At 43.0% G+C, this 21,998-nt stretch overlaps 1 protein-coding gene across 7 annotated transcripts in view; it reads left to right on the top strand.

Annotated features, from left to right (window-relative positions):
* LOC129836504 (potassium voltage-gated channel subfamily H member 1-like) overlaps positions 1-21,998 on the top strand; it is a 97,094-nt gene that overhangs the window by 54,585 nt on the left and 20,511 nt on the right. For all 7 annotated transcript variants that reach the window (XM_055902788.1, XM_055902787.1, XM_055902786.1 and 4 more), the window contains one exon: positions 2,979-3,175. In XM_055902788.1, coding sequence (XP_055758763.1) covers positions 2,979-3,175 — 197 coding nt within the window. The remainder of the gene's footprint in view (positions 1-2,978; positions 3,176-21,998) is intronic.

Genomic DNA, 21,998 nt, shown 5'->3' with positions numbered 1-21,998 from the left:
TGTGTGTGTGTGTGTGTGTGTGTGTGTGTGTGTGTGTGTGTGTGTGTGTGTGTGTGTGTGTGTGTGTGTGTGTGTGTGTGTGTGTGTGTGAGAGAGAGAGAGATTGGTAGTCTAGATGAGTAGAACAACTAAAATCTAGAAGGTTGGTGTTCTGTGTTGTGCTGTTCTGTTCTGTTCTAGCTTGTGTTATACTGTATTGGGCTGTGTTGTGTTGATCTGAGCGGTGCTGTACTGTGCTGAGCGTTACTGTGCTACGTTCTTACTTTGTGCTGTGCTATTCAGAGCTTCTCTGGAGAGTAGGAGATGATCCTGACTTGGTGTTTCTCAAACAACAAATAATTCTATCACCATAGATTATCCGCTACACCATAATGACTGTTTTTCAGTCAATTAACTTCTATTGGGATTTCTTTGCAGTATGGTGATTAGCTAAGTGACTGATGGGAGAGATTTCCTGTTTCTCTTCCCAAATGAATATAGAATATTTTTATGTGTTTGTGTATCGATTCTCGTTGGTGGAAGGAGAGGAGGACCAAAATGCAGCGTGGTAAGTGTTCGTCATATTTTAATTTCAAACTGAACACTACACAAAATAACAACGATAAGAAAAAACGAAACAGTTATGTAAGGTGAACAGACACTAGACAGAAAATAAACACCCACAACAAATAGTGGGAAAACAGGCAACCTAAATATGCGTGGGGCTGCCACAGGACCCACCAGGCTGGGGAGACCTACAGGAGGCCTGGTGCTTGGAGGAGGCATCGGAAGGACCGGGCTGTGGGGGAGCACTGGAGCTCTGGTGCGCAGCCTTGGCACCACTCCTCCGGGCTGGATGACCACTTTAGCCCGGACCCTCCAGAGTGCAGGCACAGGTTGAACCGGGCTGTGGGTGAGCACTGGAGATCTGGTGCATACCACTCACACCTCTCCCTTAGGCTCAATGCACACATTCGCCCGGCACGAGCGGAGCGCAGGCATAGGGCGCACTGCACCCTCCCAGCGCCCCGGAGACACAGCATGCAGAGCCGGCGCAGGATACCCTGGGCCGAAACGGCGTACCGGAGACCAGACACGCTGAGCCGGCACAATACGCCCTGACTGGATGCCCACACTCGCATGACACTTGCGGGGGGGCTGGCCTATAGCGCACCGGGCTATGAGCGCGTACTGGCGACACCGTGCACTTAACCGCATAACACGGTGCCTGACCAGTAACGAGCTGCTTACGATAAGCACGAGGAGTGGGCTCAGGTCTCCAACCTGACTCTGCCACACTCCCCGTCCCCCCCACAATTTTTTGGGGGAGGCTGCCTCTCGTGCCTGTCGCGCTGCCGTGCTACCTCCTCATATCGCCGCCGCTCAGCTTTCACTGCCTCCAGTTCTTCCTTGGGGCGGCGATATACCCCAGCCTGTGCCCAGGGCCCCTTGCCGTCTAGCATCTCCTCCCATGTCCATGAGTCCAGATTGCACGGCTCCCGTTTACCACGCTGCTTGGTCCGGTGTTGGTGGGTGTTTCTGTAACGATTCTCGTTGGTGGAAGGAGAGGAGGACCAAAATGCAGCGTGGTAAGTGTTCGTCCTATTTTGATTTCAAACTGAACACTACACAAAATAACAACGATAAGAAAAAACAGTTATGTAAGGTGAACAGACACTAGACAGAAAATAAACACCCACAACCCATAGTGGGAAAACAGGCTACCTAAATATGACTCTCAATCAGAGACAACGATCGACAGCTGCCTCTGATTGAGAACCATATCAGGCCAGACATAGAAATACAACAACATAGAAAACAGAACATAGACTGCCCACCCAAACTCACGCCCTGACCAACCTAACACAAAGACATAAAAAGAAACTAAGGTCAGAACGTGACAGTTTGATTACGAGAAGACGTGTGTGTGCGCGCCAGAACTAGGTTCAAATATATGTGTATTTGCGTATTTTGTTTTTTAAATACTTTTTTTGTGTATTTGAGTGTTTCCAAATACATTCCAAAATTCAACTATTTGTTTTTTCAAATAAAGGTTAGCTGAATACTTGTTTTCAAATGTATTGTTGAAAAGTAATTGAAATATCTGAAATAGTATTTGAACCAAGGCCTGGTACATGCGCGTGTGGATGTGTAAATGAATGCATGTCTTGTGCAATTGTATGAAATCTTGTGAGTTCCAAGTAGGAATTAGGTAATATAATGAATCATCTTGTTATATTTTGCAGTGACAGCATCAAACATTTTCCCATTCACTCTCAATCATTCAACAAATATATCAAAACCCTTTTGAATATTGTAGTTTAATAATTTCAATTATTGTCAGTTCATAGACAGCTGTACAGTTAGGTATTGTTGTGAAATGTCTTCTCTTTTTAATGAGCTCACCCATTTTAAATGCAATTTTACAGAATCACAAATAGGATCCTCTCAGAAGCCAGACCCAATGATCAGAACAAATGTATCTAGTGTCTGTGAATGCTTTGTCAATTCACTGAACATTGATATGATTCACATCAACAAGTTTTATATTTCAGCCAGTAAGATTAATGGGTTCAAACAGGCTTCGTTGCTGTGACTGACAGGGTTTGAACCAAAACACTTTGTTATCCTGCTGAGCCAAAGCCTAGGCATTAACTATGGGAGCAAACGTTCGTCTTCACATCTCCGGCATAGTCACTCTGGAATAAAGTAACTATTGTTATGTCTCAGAAGTAAACGGGTAAATACTCAGTTGTAAACCGGGCATTTTAGCTGCTTTCTCTCACTCTCTGCAGGTAAAATAAATATTTCGGAAATCTTTCTAAAGTATTAAAAAAAGTAATTCATAAATAAATCTCAGATGGAAAATCTGTTCCATTTAAGAAGTTATATCTTAATCGGTTCGTTCTCTCTCTCTCTCTCTCTCTCTCTCTCTCTCTCTCTCTCTCTCTCTCTCTCTCTCTCTCTCTCTCTCTCTCTCTCTCTCTCTCTGTCTGCAGGTAAGGGGGACGTGTTTGGGGATGTGTTCTGGAAGGAGGTGACCCTAGCCCAGGCGTGTGCCAACGTGCGTGCCCTGACCTACTGTGACCTCCACGTCATCAAACGAGACGCCCTGCAGAAGGTTCTGGAGTTCTACACGGCCTTCTCTAACCACTTCTCACGGAACCTGCTGCTCACCTACAACCTGCGGAAGAGGGTCAGTGTAACTTATTGAACCATCCACTTATCTTCTAGCCTCATGGAACCAGCCTGATAGCTGTTCACCAGACTCGTTCATCTAAGTGATCAGGCTGGTTCACCAGGCCACTCTTCTTCCTCCCTGCCTATCAAACGCATCTTCTTTTCTCATTTCTGTTGTTATTTTATCTTCCTTGTCTCCTCTGCCTGTCTTTCATGTCTCAGTCTCTCAGTCTCTCTCCCTAAGTCTCTCTCCCTCAGTCTCTCTCTCTCTCTCTCTCTCTCTCTCTCTCTCTCTCTCTCTATTTTCTCTCTCTCTCTCTCTCTCTATTTTCTCTCTCTCTCTCTCTCTCTATTTTCTCTCTCTCTCTCTCTCTCTCTCTCTCTCTCTCTCTCTCTCTCTCTCTCTCTCTCTCTCTCTCTCTCTCTCTCTCTCTCTCTCTCTCTCTCTCTCTTTTCTCTCTGTTCTCCCTTCTCATCATCCGCACAGGGCATCTAAGGCCAGGATTGAAATCAGATCAGCGGTAACCCACAGTGACCGACAAACACATAGCTTATCATTGCTTTTGTTTAGGATGTGTCAGAGGTTTAAATGCATTAGAGTGGTCAAATCCAGAATAGGCTCCTCCTATCGTGGACATTGCCATAGTCGGTCGCATTAGTAGAAATCCCTGTTAAATGCAGCCATGTTACAAGTTTGAACACTGGAATGTGTGCTTTAATCTACACCTCGATTCGGCTGATATAAATCTTTATTATTTTTGTTTAAAGGGAACTTTCACAATTTTCGTAATCTCCAGCACCACTTCAACATCAACATGTGAACATGGCGCATTTTTATGTTTTGTAATAAAAAAGATACAGGAAGATAAGTGTTTCGAATGACATCATCGGTGTGCGTTGTGTTATTTTTAACCAATTATGAGTTGGCATTGCCTGCTAATTGTCTACTAATTGGTTGAGGATGTCATTGGAAACACTTATCTTTTTTACCACAAAACATAGAAACGTGCCATTTTCACATATGTTGATGTTGGGGTGGTGCTGGAGATGATGAATGTGAAGCAGATTTATTTTTAAATTTCCCTTTAAATATTTTCAATTTGACTGTCATTATTTCTACATAACCTACTTGTTCTTGTTCTGAACTTCAAACGTGAGTGAGATACAGTGCATTCAGAACGTTTTCAGACCCCTTGCACCTTTGGCAATGATTACAGCCTTGAGTCTCTTGGGTATGACGCTACAAGCTTGGCACGCCTGTATTTGAGGAGTTTCTCCCATTCTTCTCTGCAGATCCTCTCAAGCTCTGTCAGGTTGGATGGGGAGCGATGCTGAACAGCTATTTTCAGGTCTTTTCAGAGATGTTCAATCCAGTTCAAGTCTGGGCTCTGGCTGAGCCACTCAAGGACATTCAGAGACTTGTCCCGAAGCCACTCCTGCATTGTCTTGGCTGTGTGCTTAGGGTCGTTGTCCTGTTGGAAGGTGAACCTTCACCCCAGTCTGAGGTCCCGAGTGCTCTGGAACAGGTTTTCTTAAAGAATCTTTCTGTACTTTTCTCCGTTCATCTTTCCCTCAATTCTGACTACTCTCCCAGTCCCTGCCACTGAAAACCATCCCCACAGCATGAGGCTGTCACCACCATGCTTCACCATAGGGATGGTGCCTGGTTTCCTCCGGAATAACGCCTGGCATTCAGGCCAAAGAGTTCAATCTTGGTTTCATCAGACCTGAGAATGTTATTTCTCATTGTCTGAGATTCCTTTATGTCTTTTGGCAAACTCCAAGCGGGCTGTTATGTGCCTTTTACTGAGGAGTGGCTTCCATCTGGTCACTCTACCACAAAGACCTGATTGGTGGAGTACTGCAGAGATGGTTGTCCTTCTTTAAGGTTCTCCCAACTCCATAGAGGAACTCTGTCAGAGTGGCCATGGGTCATCTCCCTGACCAAGGCCTTTCTCCCCCGATTGCTCAGTTTTGCCGGGCGGCCAGCTCCAGGAAGAGTCTTGGTGGTTCCAAACGTCTTCCATTTAAGAATGATGGAGGCCGCTGTGTTCTTGTGGATCTTCAATGCTGCAGAAATGTTTTGGTACCCTTCCCCAGATCTGTGCCTCGACAGATTCCTGTCTCAGAGCTCTATGGACAATTCCTTCGACCTCATGGCTTGGTTTTTGCTCTGACATGCACTGTCAACTGTGAGACCTTATATAGGCAGGTGTGTGCCTTTCCAAATCACGTCCAATCAATTGAATTTACCACAGATGGACTCCAATCAAGTTATAGAAACATCTCAAGGATGATCAATGGAAACAGGATGCACCTGAGCTCAATTTTGATTCTCATAGCAAAGGATCTGAATACTTATGGAAATATGGTATTTCTGTTTTTTATTTTTAATACATTTTCAAAAAAAATCTAAACCTGTTTCCGCTTTGTCATAATGGGGAATTGTGTGTAGATTGCTGAGGATTTTTTTTACATTTAAACTATTTTAGAATAATGCTGGTATGTAACAAAATGTGGAAAAAGTCAAGGGGTCTGAATACTTTCAGAATGCACTAAGGATAGGTGTAGTTTCGTGACAAGGGCCACTTGGTGTCTTTTATATATATCTCTTATTTTTATTTTATTTATCATTTAATGTAATATTTTGTTCTTGTCTATAATGTTTTGTACTTTGTCATGTACTTGTACGTTTTATGTGGAACCTAGGGAGAGTAACTTCTGCGTGTGCAGTAGCTGATGGGGATCCTAATAAACTAAATCGTAAGAGCAGCAGCCCTCTAATTTAACAGATCCTACGTAGTTACACCGTAGACACCAACTAAACAAATGCAATATATGCTATGCTATGTTTTTCGGCTAACCCGAGTAACCACTGATCTAATGAATCCTGACCTAAGCTTCTGATCTAATCAATATCATCTCATTGTAACAATCAGAGAAAAGTCAATAGCAGATTACAACTTGGTATTTTGAAGTCCATATCACTTTTATATTAGCAGTATCAGCATAAACTCTTTGATTTTCAGTTATAGACTAAATGCATGCCGATCCACTTCTATATTATTTTTCTTTGGAATTAATGAATCATTAAGGGGGTATTCTGAGATCTTAGATGATAGATTGTATGATGGTGGATCAGATCAGATGAGATCAGATGTACAAAGCTTACTTATGATGGTATTGTGACAGGATGTACCAGGGCTGCAGCAGAGGTATGTCTGTCTGTGTCCTACTCTGCACTGTGATGTGTGATCTTCTCTCTGAGCATGATGTGAGAGCTTTGATATTTGGTATTTTATTAGGATCCCCATTAGCTGTTGCGATAGCAGCAGCTACTCTTCCTGGGGTCCACACAAAACATGAAACATGACATAATACAGAACATTAATAGACAAGAACAGCTCAAGGACAGTACTACGTACATTTTAAACGCCTACCTACAGTATCAATGCATAGAGTATCTAGGTCAAATAGGGGAGAGGCGTTGTGCCGTGAGATGTTGCTTATCTGTTTTTTGAAACCAGGTTTGCTGTTCATTTGAGCAATATGAGATGGAACGGAGTTCCATGCAATCATGGCTCTATACAATACTGTGTTTTCTTGAATTTGTTCTGGATTTGGGGACTGAAAAGACCCCTGGTGGCATGTCTGGAGGTGTGTGTCAGTGCTGTGTGTAAGCGACTATGCAAACAATTTGGATTTTTCAACACATTTAATGTTTCTTATAAAAATAAGTGATGCAGTCAGTCTCTCCTCAACTCATAGCCAAGATAAACTGGCATGCATAGTATTCATATTAGCCCTCTGATTACAGTGAAGAGCAAGATGTGCCGCTCTATTCTGGGCCAGCTGCAGCTTAACTAGGTACTTCTTTGCAGCACTTGACCATATGACTGGAAAATAATCAAGATAAGATCAAACTAGAGCCTGCAGGATTTGCTTTGTGGAGTGTGGTGTCAAAAAAGCAGACCATCTTCACAACCACTGAATCAATATGTTTTGACCATGACAGTTTACAATCCAACGTAACACAAAGTAATTTAGTCTCCTCAAGTTGCTCAACAGCTGATGTTACTTTGTGAACTGAGCACAGGCTCACCACTTAACCACAGCTTTGTGCTGTACTGTGGGATAGATAGCTTACTCATCGCTGCAAAACGCTGGCTATCAAGGCGCTCTTGGACCTCAGCCTGGCATGGCTCAATCAATACACCAATGACTGATTTAGGGGAGCGGGAGAAAGGGAAAGGGAGGAAGGGAGAAATGGAAAGGTTGTAAGAACTATTTGGATAGTTGGAAATGTGGGCAGATTATTTACAAATATTCTCATTTTATAATTATCACTACTACATTTCTAGATGATAATGTTAATGATAATGATACATGCCTGTGATTAAACCTTTGTTCATGTAAGACTTTTAAATGTTGCAAATTCAATCAAAAAGCCACATTGATACATGTTTACGTCGATAAGGTATGGTGAAAACAATGTTAACTCAACACAGTTTTGCCTGATGAGCTGGATAGATGCTTGAACTACAGTACCAGTCAAAAGTTTGGACACATCTACTCATTCAAGGGTTTTCTTTATTTTCACTATTTTCTACATTGTAGAATAATAGTGTAGACATCAAAATTATGAAATAACACATATGGAATCATGTAGTAACCACAAAAATATTAAATCAATCAAAATATATTTATATTCTTTAAAGTAGCCACCCTTTGCCTTGATGACAGTCTTGGCAGTCTTTCAACCAGCTTCATGAGGTAGTCACCTGGAATGCTCTTTCAACAGTCTTGAAGGATTTCCCACTGAGCACTTGTTGGTTGTTTTTCCATCACTCTGCGGTCCAACTCATCCCAAACCATCTCAATTGGGTTGAGGTCTGGGGATTGTGGTAGCTAGGTCATCTGATGCAGAAGGGACTGGATCGTCTCGCTGTGGTTCCCTGACACATGTAGGTTGATGGGGGTGGTATTGTGGGTGACCCGGCCTATAGAGTTCACGTCCAGTGCTCTAACGTCCATGGGAATAGAGAGAGGCTGAGTGGGGATATCCATTGCGGAAGCCAGGGTAGCGTCCATAAAGCTCTCAACAGCCCCAGAGTCGATGAGTACCCGGAGAGATTTCGATTGGTTCCCCCACAGCAACATGGCAAGAAAAGGGATGCGAGTAAAGGGAGAGGAAAGTTATCCGTATGACCCACCAGAGTACTCGCTCCTACCTGTGAGCCTGGTCTTTTAGTGGACAGGTGGTGAGGAAATGACCCGTAGTCCCGCAATACAGGCAACTCTTAGTGTGAAGCCTGTCTAGCCATTCAGCTGGAGACAGCCTAGCTCTGCCTATTTGCATAGGCTTGGGAAGAGGTGAATCGTCAGTCTTCGGAGACTCTCGTGGAAACTCGGGTAGCCTCGTGTTCTCTTGGCAACAGAGTCGTCGGGGACTTCCGGAATGCCTCGGAGGCGATGTGGAATCCTTGGACGAGCGAGTGAAGTCGAATCTCCTCTCCTTCCTTCGTTCTCGTAGTCGCCCATCGATTCGAATGGTCAAGGCGATGAGCAAGTCGAGATCCGTCGGTAGTTCCTGGGCTGAAAACTTGTTGTAACGGCGGTCCTCCTCCTCTTCGCCCGAAAAGGAGGAGTATTGATCGAACCAAGGCGCAGTGGAGTTTGAACACATAATTTATTTAACAAAACACGAACTTAACTAAACTAACAAAACAACAAACGGTGTAGACAGACCTATACGACGAACTTACATAAAACAAGAAGAACGCACGAATAGGACAATTAGACTACACAAACCGAACAAACCGTAACAGTCCCGTATGGTGCAAACAATTACACAGACACGGAAGACAATCACCCACAACGAACACTGTGACAACGCCTACCTAAATATGACTCTTAATTAGAGGAACGCCAAACACCTGCCTCTAATTAAGAGCCATACCAGGCAACCCAAAACCAACACAGAAACAGAAAACATAGAATGCCCACCCAACCTCACGTCCTGACCAACTAACACACATAACAAACTAACATAAATAGGTCAGGAACGTGACACTTGTCCTTTACTTCCTCCGATATTCCATGCTGGAACATGTCGATTGCTTCTGGGTTCCAGCCACTCTCAGCCGCCAACGTGCGAAAATCCACTGCGTATTCTGCCACACTACGGTAGTCTTGACGTAGCTGGAGCAGCTTACGAGCAGCCTCTCTACCGGACAACGGCGAATCAAACACCTTCCGAACTTCCTCCACAAACTCCTCCAGACTGAGGCAGACGGCAGATTGCTGCTCCCACACCGCCGGACATCAGCGTTATGATGTACGCTATCCTCGAGCGGTCCAAGGGGAACGAAGAAGGCTGCAGCTCGAAAATGAGGGAGCACTCGGAGAGAAGCTCGGCAGGATCTGGAATCTCCAGCATAGCGCTTCGGAGGAGGTAAGCGGGGTTCTCGGGACACTGAGGTGTAGGCTGGGAAATTACGGATGTGATCCGCTGCCCAGTGGGGAATCCGCGGAATTTCTCCAGCAAAGTATGGAATGCCTTGTTATGGCATTCTGTCAGGGTATGGAGTCCCTTTATAAGTCCTTGAAGTAACTCCTTGTGTCTTCCAATTGTTTCTCCTTGCAGGGAGACAGTATTGTGGAGCTGGTGTGAGTCTGAGTCTGTTGGGTCAGTCATGGCCAGTTCGTACTATCAGGTTTCAGGTATGACCCAGATGCAGACAGTGTCGAAGTAACAAAAGTTTTTATTTCTAGTACATGGGCAGGCAAACAACAGGTCAAGGGCAGGCAGAGGTCAGTAATCCAGAAAGGGTGCAACAGGGACAGAACGGCAGGCAGTCTCAGGGTCAGGGCAGGCAGGGTTCAATAATCCAGAGAGGTGTGGCAAGGTATAGAACGGCAGGCAGGCAGAAAGGTCAAAACCAGGAAAGACTAGAAAACAAGAACAGACAGGAGCAAGGGGACAAACGCTGGTAGGTTTCACAAAACAAAACAAACTTGCAAAAGACAAACATAGAACACAGGTATAAATACACTGGGGATAATGCGGAAGATGGGTGACACCTGGAGGAGAGTGGAAACGAGCACAAAGACGGGTGAAACAGATCAGGGTGTGACAGAATAAGTAGGTGTGTCCAAACTTTGGACTGGTACTGTACATTGATGCAAACTGCCTGATCAGCAGGCTAATGTCTAGGAAATGCTGTGTCTTTGTAAGCCATACATCAGCACCTAACATTTTAGCCTAAATATTCCTCTAGGTTATGTGTTTGATATATTGATTTATGGAACAATCTACAGAATACCCTACAGTTGTTACGCATTGGTGCCTTTCAGGCAATTCAGATTGTTAGAGGATCTCTTCACTAAGGAATGTGTTTTTTTAATGATTTGTGTTTTTATTAGATTTTTTATTATTATTATTTTTCTTCTGCTCCTTGTAATGTAATTCTGTGTATTTTTTGGGGGGTCTGAATGCAGTACTCCCTCGAAAAATAAACATTGGTCTCATTGGGACTCTCCCTGCCTAAAGAAAGGTTAACAAAAAATATTATGGAAGAGTCAGTCAGACAAAAAGTGTAATTGGTGTTACTCAATTTAAATGAAGGAAAATTGCATGTTGAGTAAAATTATGAATCATATCACTTCATCAGTAAATAATATAAGGGTTAATAACCTTAGATTTGAGCATATGTGGCTAGTATTTAAGAAAATCCTCAATTACCTCAAATGTGTCATTGCTGTTACCGTCATTGGTGTTACAACTCCTACTGGTGGCACAATGTAATCATAATGGTAAAAAATATAAAACATGATTAAGCTGCTATATTAGTTGATTTAGAATACATTTAAATAAACAAAACATTTTGAAAAGTGAAGTTTTTTCCAAAATGCCATGCCCATATACCACTGCAATTCATGAATGACCCAGCTACAACCAAACATGTAATGTGTTTATTTAATTAAAGACAAGTTTGTAAGCTACAGTCGCAATGTAAACACGCAATACTGAATTGCAAGCAGGTGTTGGAGCTACATATAGTGTAGAATACATATAATGTACTGAAATCACAGGATAAGGGATTTTTGTAAACTCACTCATGGAGAAGGCAGTACACAGACTTAAGTATTAATAACAATAGTTATGATAAATATAGTGATTTTCCCATATGCTCAAAGCACTTTACATTGTGTAGGGTAAACTTATCCCATTTGATCTACTGCCACACCACATCAGTCAACGACACGTACTTCAGCTGGCCAGCTCTGAACTATCAGTGTAAAACCATGCTGAGATTACAGTGTTTGTGTGTCTGTGATAGAGTGCATGCGTGTGGATGTGTGTGTACATTTGTGCTTGCATTTGTGGGACCGCGCATAAGCCCTGATTCTGCTGTAAATGACCTCCTCATGTGAGTCAATGCAGATAAGACAACCATACACAGACAATGGGATGCTGCAGCTATCTATGGCAGTGGAGGTTGCTGAGGGGAGGACGGCTCATAATAATGGCATGGAGACCACGTCTTTTGATGCCATTCCATTTGCTCCGTTCCAGCCATTATTATAAGCCATCCTCCCCTCAGCAGCCTTCACTGATCTACGGTGTTTGCGACCATCCGGCCTCTCCAAGGGCTCAGGTGGGATAGGAGATAATCAATCTGTTCTTGCACTCCATAGCTATAACTCTCTGTAACAGGACACAGATCCAGAGGAGACACCAATGGGGGCTCTACCCCTGTAACGTGGCCCCCTGAGAATTCCACAAATTAATCTATGTCAAAAGTAATGCCCTTACAGGTCAATTAGGTCCCTAGAGTGGCGCTGTAATGAGGATTGGTATTGACTTGACGGGGTCCATGATGTTATCTGACAGATCTGTTGATCATCTGTCTTTTGTTTACTAGTTAATATGATGGCTACCATGTCTTTTAAGGTAGGTTTACAGGCCTTGGTGTGTGTGTGTGTGTGTGTGTGTGTGTGTGTGTGTGTGTGTGTGTGTGTGTGTGTGTGTGTGTGTGTGTGTGTGTGTGTGTGTGTGTGTGTGTGTGTGTGTGTGTGGTGTAAAGGGTGAGTGATTACATACCAGTGTAACAGAGGTTAGAAAATGTTACATGGCACGCTTCACCTGGTTCTCTCTCAGGAGCCAATCAGTGAGCAGATTGAGTGGAATGTCCTTTTGATTGGTCACATAATGCAGCACCACTGACTTTGATGCCCCATCCTGCGCCAGGTGACCTAAATCCATTGCTAACATACCTAACAAAACCTCCAAACACCACTCAGTTTAAAATCCACTGACAACACAGATCCATGTTCCGTCTGAAGCCGCCATGACCAGTTTACGCCATAGTGGCCTATTGTGACGTTCATTAATATCAACCTATTGGCCCCTGAGATGCCAAACACCATTGGGGGAAAGTGGTGCATGGGCCACGTTTGTTTTAGAGATTAGCTGAGATTGTAAAACTCAAGGTCTCTAGAGCTTACCTCATCTGCTTTGTTGAAACCCAATACTTTGATAACCATGGAACGTTTTGGTTCCAGAACGTATTAGCTTACCTGAGGCTTCCTCCACATAGCTAGCGCCTACCGTAGCACTCTGAGTGAAGCGTCGGGGGACTTCCCTCTGCTTACTATGTCATTCCTATGGTATTTTGGGGCGGCAGGTAGCCTAGTAGTTAGAGCGTTGGGCCAGTAACCGGAAGGTTGCTATATCGAATCCCCGAGCTGACAAGGTAAAAATCTGTCATTCTGCCCCCGAACAAGGCAGTTAACCCACTGTTTCTAGGCTGTCTTCGTAAATAAGAATTTGATCTTAACTGACTTGCCTAATTAAATAAAGAAATAAACATATAGTGCTTTTGCGTGCTGACTTATTACAACTATTATCCTGGAAGAAAATTGTTGTTTCAAAATATTGAGTATAGTAGACTTTTTGGAATGTATGTGATCTGCTTCAACACAAAGCAGTAACGTGGAAATTGGCAGCAGTGTGTTTACAGCCTAATGCTTGGAGAATTGAAGAGTGGACCATTAAGGCAGGTAGCTTTAGTTTGGTTTCCTGGTGCTGCTCATTGCTGCTAATTCAGTAGGCTTAGTATAAATTCAAAATCCAGCCACTACAGATAATTGATAACATGGCCTATAAATCAGTCAGATCTAAAATGAAAGAAAGAACAGACTAACTGCACTTAGTATGCCACAAGTTAGAGAACTATTTAGTTTTTCTATCTCAATCTATGAACAGTATTGTGCTATTGAGACACACTATGAAGGGTTGGTGCATTGGGTTGTGTCTGTCCACAGTAAATGCTACAGTACTGATGATCCCTGGCAGGCTGAACTTACCCCTCAGACCCAGACTTGGCCTCACCCTTCCTCCTCCTCATCCCCTCCTCCTCACCCGTCTGTCCATTCCTGCCTCATCAGCACCAAACTCTGCTGAGCCTATGCCCTGATCTCTGCTGATCTCGTCCTTTCTGCTCACTAAACATCCCAAGAGCGACCACCTTACCCTTCAAAGGACCTTACCCTACCAAGGAGATCTATAAAACAAAGTTTGTCGTCTCTGTGACCTGTAAAACAAAGTTGACTTTCTCTGTTAACAGAGCTTTTCCCACGAGGGCAGTGTAATGAGCTTACAAAAGCCCGCCATTTGTCAGCAAAACGTCCTCTCATCCATATGAAACACCACTATGTGGATTGAGACTTTAGACATGATGCCAAGGAAACGAAAGGATGGCAGATAAGGAGGTACGGAAAGGAAGAGGGAGGATAGGGCAGGGCATTAGAGAAGGGAAATAGGGGGGACTGGAATGGAGAGAAGAGTTGCTGTATGAGAAACCAAGTGGTGGGCTGCTGTTTTATTGTTTCCTCAGAATTAAGGAGTGGGCCTTTTTAAAGAGTGGCAAAGTGCTATAGAGGAAGAGAATTGGGAGAATAGAACACAAGGGGAAGACTGGAATGGAGACTTGCTGTAGATGGGAGTGAAGGGGAAGGATTTGAGTGGCGAGAACATGTTGATTCTGAGTTGTAGTGACAGTCTCTGTCTCCCACCATCTGCAGCAGTGTGTTTAATGGCTGGTCTCCGGGCAGATTTATAGACGTTAACTAAACTCTGGTGATTTATTGAGACAGACCTCCTCCTTCCTAACAACATCAATCTCACCTAGGAGCTAGGGTTGTACAGACGTATCAGAAACATGTCTTTCTACCAGACCATTTCCTGTCCATGGGTGCGGCAGGGACTGAAGAGCATTTACAGAATGGTGCATGCTGGGTAATGGGAGTTAGAGGACAAAGTAGTGAGAGAGGATATCACACATCATTCAAATAAATATGTTTAATATATAATAATACTACAATAATATAGTAATATGTATCTTCATGGGATATTACTTTAGTAGAATATCTGACTTTGTGAGAGTAGGAAAAAGTTATATGGTAATAATACAGTGGCTTGCGAAAGTATTCACCCCCCTTGGCATTTTTCCTATTTTGTTGCCTTACAACCTGTAATTAAAATATATTTTTGGGGGTTTGTATCATTTGATTTACACAACATGCCTACCACTTTGAAGATACAAAATATTTTTTTTCGTGAAACAAACAAGAAATAAGACCAAAGAAAACAGAACTTGAACGTGCATAACTATACTTTGTAGAGCCACCTTTTGCAGCACTTACAGCTACAAGTCTCTTGGGGTATGTCTCTATAAGCTTGGCACATCTAGCCACTGGGATGTTTGCCCATTCTTCGAAGTAAAACTGCTCCAGCTCCTTCAAGTTGGATGGGTTCCGCTGGTATACAGGAATATTTAAGTCATACCACAGATTCTCAATTGTATTGAGGTCTGGGCTTTGACCAGACCATTCCAAGACATTTAAATGTTTCCCCTTAAACCACTCAAGTGTTGCTTTAGCAGTATGCTTAGGGTAATTGTCCTGCTGGAAAGTGAACCTCCGTCCCAGTCTCAAATCTCTGGAAGACTGAAATAGGTTTCCCTCAAGAATTTCCCTGTATTTAGCGCCATCTATCATTCCTTCAATTCTGACCAGTTTCCCAGTCCCTGCCGATGAAAAACATCCCCACAGCATGATGCTGCCACCACCATGCTTCACTGTGGGGATGGTGTTCTCCGTGGTGATGAGAGGTGTTGGGTTTGCGCCAGACATAGAGTTTTCCTTGATGGCCAAAAAGCTAAATTTTTGTTTCATCTGACCAGAGTACCTTCTTCCATATGTTTGGGGAGTCTCCCACATGCCTTTTGCCAGACATGCCAAACGTGGTTGCTTATTTTTTTCTTTAAGCAATGGCTTTTTTCTGGCCACTCTTCCGTAAAGCCCAGCTCTATGGAGTGTACGGCTTAAAGTGGTCCTATGGACAGATACTCCAATTTCCGCTGTGGAGCTTTGCAGCTCCTTCAGGGTTATCTTTGGTCTCTTTGTTGCCTCTCTGATTAATAGCCTCCTTGCCTGGTCCGTGGTTTTGGTGTGCGGTCCTCTCTTGGCAGGTTTGTAGTGATGCCATATTCTTTCAATTTTTTAATAATGGATTTAATGGTGCTCCGTGGGATGTTAAAAGTTTCTGATATTTTTTATAACCCAACTCTGATCTGTACTTCTCCACAACTTTGTGCCTGACCTGTTTGGAGAGCTCCTTGGTTTTCATAGTTCTGCATGCTTGGTGGTGCCCCTTGCTTAGTGGTGTTGCAGACAGATTCTGGGGCCTTTCAAAACAGGTGTGTGTGTATATACTGAGATCATGTGACAGATCATGTGACACTTAGATTGCACACAGGTGGACTTTATTTAACTAATTATGTGACTTCTGAAGGTAATTGGTTGCACCAGATCTTATTTAGGGAACTTCATAGCAAAGGGGTTGAATACATATGCACGCACCACTTTTCCGTTTTTAATTTTTAATTAACAAGTTATTTTTTTCACTTCACCAATTTTGACTATTTTGTGTTTGTCCATTACATGAAATCCAAATAAAAATCGATTTAAATTACAGGTTGTAATGCAACAAAATAGGAAAAACACCAAGAGGGGTGAATACTTGCACTGTACTGATCACCTTAGATTTATCAGCTACATTAGAATGTGGCAAGGGTCAGCAAAGGATTCATGTTTTTTTCCAGGGCTGTGCAGTCTAATGGAAAAGACCATTACATTGAAATATGTTAGTTGTGACAATTATAGTTGCATTATAGTTACACCAGTGTCTTTTATGCAACCCAGGTTTGTGGAACGACCATTAAATCCGAGAAGCGTGATTCATTTTAATCAAAGTGGATGATGATGAATAATCTGTCATTATATCATATGGTTATGGGTGTGTGCGTGACCTGTATGAGCAATGATGAGCATATGTTGAACGCTCAGCGTTGTCCTCTGGCATAAGGGCTATTCATCACCAACGTGTTGTGTGTCATTGATTGGAGAGACAACCAGCAGCAGCATCCAATTCCTCAGAGATATGTTACTAATTATGATAAATAACTGTTGTTATAAGGAAAAATGTATTGGAAGACGGTAACTCTGGTATGCACACACATTTCCTGTATTATGAGTGCTTGATTTTATTTACAATGCTTCAGGACATAATCAAATCAAATTTCAAATCAAATTGTATTTACCGTGAAATGCTTACTTACAAGCCCTTAACCAACAATGCAGTTCAAGACATATATACAAGACAAAATATTGACCAAACTAAAGTGTTCTTTAATTATTTAATAAAAAATTATTTAAAAAACGATTACAACCATATTACAACATGCGCCCACGAATTGAAATGCCACCAATGGAACTGACATGATTTTATATTCTATATGTCAGAGAGGCATATTTGTTCTACCACTATCCACTATTTCTATCTGAACGTTCCAAAATGTTGGGTCCTGCTGAATGCGCCTCAGATTTGCCGGATGGGGGCTGATGTAATCATTGTGATAGAATCAAGAAAATGCATAATAGTATAACATTGCTCTATTGTATAGTCAGGTGAAATCAGTTGAGAATGTCAGGCTATCTATAATGATAGAGCTAATGTTATTAATGGATTCCAAATTGCAGATCGGAATGCTTTTAAGCTGACAAATAAAACACACTTCAACAATCAGAGAAATAATATTTAGCATTTTACATAATATAACAAAGTCCATTACAGTTGCGTGAGAGCATTTTGCATTTCCACATAATATTATAAATACGTTATATTATATCAGTTTACACTTATTCATTGTAAAAGTCTTTATTTTGAGTCTTTCTGAGAGAGAGAGATAATTTAAGATAGGGTTTTAGCTTATACAGCACCTTTCTCAGGCCCAAAATTAATGACTTATTTAATGGAGAGAAAGACGCAGATATTCATAAATAGGAATCTCTTTGGGATCCAGGAACTTGGAAGAGACGGTCATTTTTATCCTTCGATTGAAATGTTATTATTTTATGCTTTTGATTAAAGATTAAAGTCCCGCAATGGGACGGAATCCCTGCTGTACCTTTCAGATGTTTCTCCTTCAACAGTAGAGAAACACAATCTGCACATGGAAGCAGATTTAGTCTTGCTGATGTTTGAGTGAGGAGAAGATCTGTTTATTTCAGAAACCACACAGTCATCCTGACCTGCTAAAAAAACAAGATGAAGATGGAAATTCAAATAATACAAATCTATGATTTCTCAATGAACAGGAAAGCAATAATGTTTTCCAAAATACAGTGCATTCCGAAAGTATTCAGAACCCTTGACTTTTTCCACATTTTGTTATGTTGCAGCCTTATTCTAATATGCATTAAATAGTTTTTTTTTACCCCTCATCAATCTACACACAATACCCCATGAAACTGAAATATGACATTTACATAACTATTTTTTTTTATTTTTATTTTATTTAACATAACATAACATAACATAACTATTCAGAACCTTTACTCAGTACATTGTTGAAGCACCTTTGCCAGCGATTACACCCTTAAGTCTTCTTGGGTATGACGCCACAAGCTTGGCACACCTGTATTTTGGGAGTTTCTCACATTCTTCTTTGCGGATCCTCTCTGTCAGGTTGGATTGGGAGCGTTACTGCACAGCTATTTTCAGGTCTCTTCCGAGATGTTCGATCGGGTTCAAGTCCGGGCTCTGGCTGGGCCACTCAAGGACATTCAGAGACTTGTCCCAAAGCCACCCCTGTGTTGTCTTTGCTGTGCGCTTAGGGTCGTTGTCCTGTTGGAAGGTGAACCTTCGCCCCAGTCTGAAAACCTGCTCCAAAGCGCTCAGGACTTCATCATGGATCTCTCTGTACTTTGCTCCGTTCATCTTTCCTTTGATCCTCACTAGTCTCCCAGTCCCTGCCGCTGAAAAACATCCCCACAGCATGATGCTACCTCTATCATGCTTCACCGTAGGGATGGTACCAGGTTTCCTCCAGAAGTGACACTTGGCATTCAAGCCATAGAGTTCAATCTTGGTTTCATCAGACCAGAGAATCTTGTTTCTCATGGTCTGAGAGTCTTTAGGTGCCTTTTGGCAAACTCCAAGCGGGCTGTCATGTGCCTTTTACTGAGGAGTGGCTTCTGCCTGGCCACTCTACCATAAATGCCTGATTGGTGGAGTGCTGCAGAGATTGTTGTCCTTCTGGAAGGTTCTCCCATCTCCACAGAGGAACTCTGGAGCTCTGTCAGAGTGACCATGGGGTTCTTGGTCACCTCCCTGACCAAGGCCCTTCTCCCCCGATTGCTGTTTGGACGGGCGGCCAGCTCTAGGAAGAGTCTTGGTGGTCCCAAACTTCTTCCGTTTAAGAATGGTGGAGGCCAATTGTTCTTGGGGACCTTCAATGCTGCAGAAATGTTTTGGTTCCCTTCCTCAGATCTGTGCCTCGACACAATTTTGTCTCTAAGCTCTACGGACAATTCCTTCGATCTCATGGTTTGTTTTTTTCTCTGACATGCACTGTCAACTGTAGAACCTTCAATAGACAGGTGTGTGCCTTTCCAAATCATGTCCAATCAATTTAATTTACCACAGGTATACTCCAACAAAGTTGTAGAAACATCTCAAGGATGATCAATGGAAACAGGATGCACCTGAGCTCAATGTCAAGTCTCATAGCAAAGGGTCTGAATATAATGTAAATAAGGTATTTCTGTTGTTTTATTTTTAACACATTTGCAAAAATTACTGAAACCCTGTTTTTGCTTTGTCATTATGGGGTATTGTGTGTGGATTGATGAGCGTTAACAAAAGGGGAAGGGGTCTGAATACTTTCTAAATGCACTGTATATAAAATTCTGAGAAATGTATTGAATTATAGAGAGTTGGGAAGGAGCTGTGTGAGTTAACAGGAGTGTGAGGCTCCACATGAGGTAAACTACCAGGGTGGCAGAAGGAAATAGGAGTTTAATATGATAATCCTCTGTGTGTGTGTGTGTGTGTGTGGCAGGCTATGGAGGAGGAGGAGAGCTTCAATAACGGTTCAATGCAGGAAGCAATTTACAATGAGCAGCAGTGTTTGGGGCAAAGGGAACCGAAGCAAAATGCCCAATTCTGAGGAGACTAAAAAGGAGGGCAATATGTGTAAATCGATCTTGGTCCAATGTCACAGTTATAGTGAAAACGAATGAATCGTAGTAATGAAAAGTACATCCTTCCACAATGAGGGTGGTGAATGAAATTTACGGTTGCAATATTGTCACCTAGCCATCTTCCCCAGTGGGCAAAACTGGTTGCATCAACATCATTACAACCCGATTTCAACCTATAAATGGGTTGCAATGACATTCAACCAGATTTACCACACTCCGTGAGCTCAGATGCTTTAATACCATCGTTTAGGCAGCCAATCTGTCTTCATCAGGGTATAGTAACTGGTTGTAATGACATCAATTCAAATTAAAAAAGAAAGTCGAACACTCGTCTCTCCTTGACGTGGATTGATGTCATTCAGCCAGCTTTGCCCGCTGGGTTCCTCCTTTTATTTAACCCTAGTGTAAAGGTTGTCAATGTCGTTCTCCTCCTCAGACAAGGAGGAGCATGGATCGGACCAAGATGCGGAGTAGGAGGTATTCATGATTTTAATGGCAAACCAACAAACACTACAAATTAACAAAACAACAAACGTGACTAACCTGAAAACCGTCCTGTGTGGCCCAAAAGCTAACACAGGAAACAAACACCCACAAAACACCAGTGAAACCCTGGCTGCCTTAGTATGACTCTCAATCAGAGACAAACGATACACACCTGTCTCTAATTGAGAATCATACCAGGCCGAACACAAAACCCCACATAGAAATAGAAAACATAGACTGCCCACCCAACACTCACGCCCTGACCAATAAAGACATATAAAACAAGAGAAAACAGGTCAGGAACGTGACACCTAGGTTGGATTTCTGCAATAATGAATGGCAGATTTCTGTTCTGTTCTGCCTTTGGGGAAATCAAAGGACCACACTTTAAATGACGTGAACAACATGTCACTGTAAAGACAGCTTAATGACGAAGGGTTGGTGTGAAATATCACAGAAGCAGAGTTTTGACTTCTGTGCGAGTGGACTCCTAAATGGCACACTATTCCCAATATAGTGCACTACTTTTGACCAGGGCCCATAGAGCTATAGGGAATATGGTACCATTTGGGACGCCGGCTGTGTAAGATACAGAGGACATTTGTGAGGATCAGTTGTGTAGTCGATCGCAAAGGCACACACTCTGCCACTGCCTTCCCTTGCACTCACGCTAATGCTAGCGCTAATCCCATGCTGGTCCAGGCAGGAACACTCAGCATCTTCAACGCGGGCTTGGAGTGCTACACTCTTCCTGGGTTCTTCGGCTGTCCCCATTGGAGAAACCTTTTTAGTTCCAGGTAGGACCCTTTTTGGGTTCCATGTAGGACCCTCTGTGGAAAGGGTTCTACTTGGAACCAAAAATGGTTCTTCAAAAGGTTCTCCTATGGGGACAGCCTTATAACCCTTTTAGGTTCTAGATGGAACCTCTAAGAGTGTAGCATATGGAGAGGGCGGGTTTCTGGTGAGGGGAGTGGCCATTCAGATGTCAGGGTGGATGGTATGAGGATTTCTGGTGAGGGGAGTGGTCATTTCCATGTCAGGGTGGATAGAATGAGGATTTCTGGTGAGGGGAGTGGTCATTTCCATGTCATGGTGGATAGAATGAGGGTTTCTGGTGAGGGGAGTGGTCATTCAGATCTCAGGGTGGATGGTATGAGGATTTATGGTGAGGGGAGTGGTCATTTCCATGTCAGGGTGGATAGAATGAGGGTTTCTGGTGAGGGGAGTGGCCATTCAGATGTCAGGGTGGATAGAATGAGGGTTTCTGGTGAGGGGAGTGGCCATTCAGATGTCAGGGTGGATAGTATGAGGATTTCTGGTGAGGGGAGTGGCCATTCAGATGTCAGGGTGGATAGAATGAGGGTTTCTGGTGAGGGGAGTGGTCATTTCCATGTCAGGGTGGATGGTATGAGGGAGATAAAAAAGGCAGGGGGTGTTAGATTGAGTTGAGAGGGGCTTAGTGGTTTATTGTGTGTGCGTGTGCGTGTGTGTGTGCTCCCACAGGGCTTCAGATGGTGTTTGTCAGTTGGTGAAATATGGGTGTGCTGGGTGGGGGGTTGAAGTGGTGGTTGATGGGTACTGTGGTCTGGGTAGGGAGCACACTGCTCTCTCTTTACTGTTGTCAGCATGAGTGGTAGAGAGCCAAAGGCCATGCTAAAGAATAAACCAAACAAAATACTGCACACAGGCAGAGCGAGCGAGAAAGAAAGAGAGGGAGAGGGAGAGAGACAGAATTGACTTCT

Source organism: Salvelinus fontinalis, chromosome 37 (assembly GCF_029448725.1).
Source record: "Salvelinus fontinalis isolate EN_2023a chromosome 37, ASM2944872v1, whole genome shotgun sequence".
Taxonomy (NCBI): Eukaryota; Metazoa; Chordata; class Actinopteri; order Salmoniformes; family Salmonidae; genus Salvelinus; species Salvelinus fontinalis.
The sequence above is the reverse complement of the archived record's forward strand: the minus strand, read 5'-3'. Positions and strand labels throughout refer to the sequence as shown.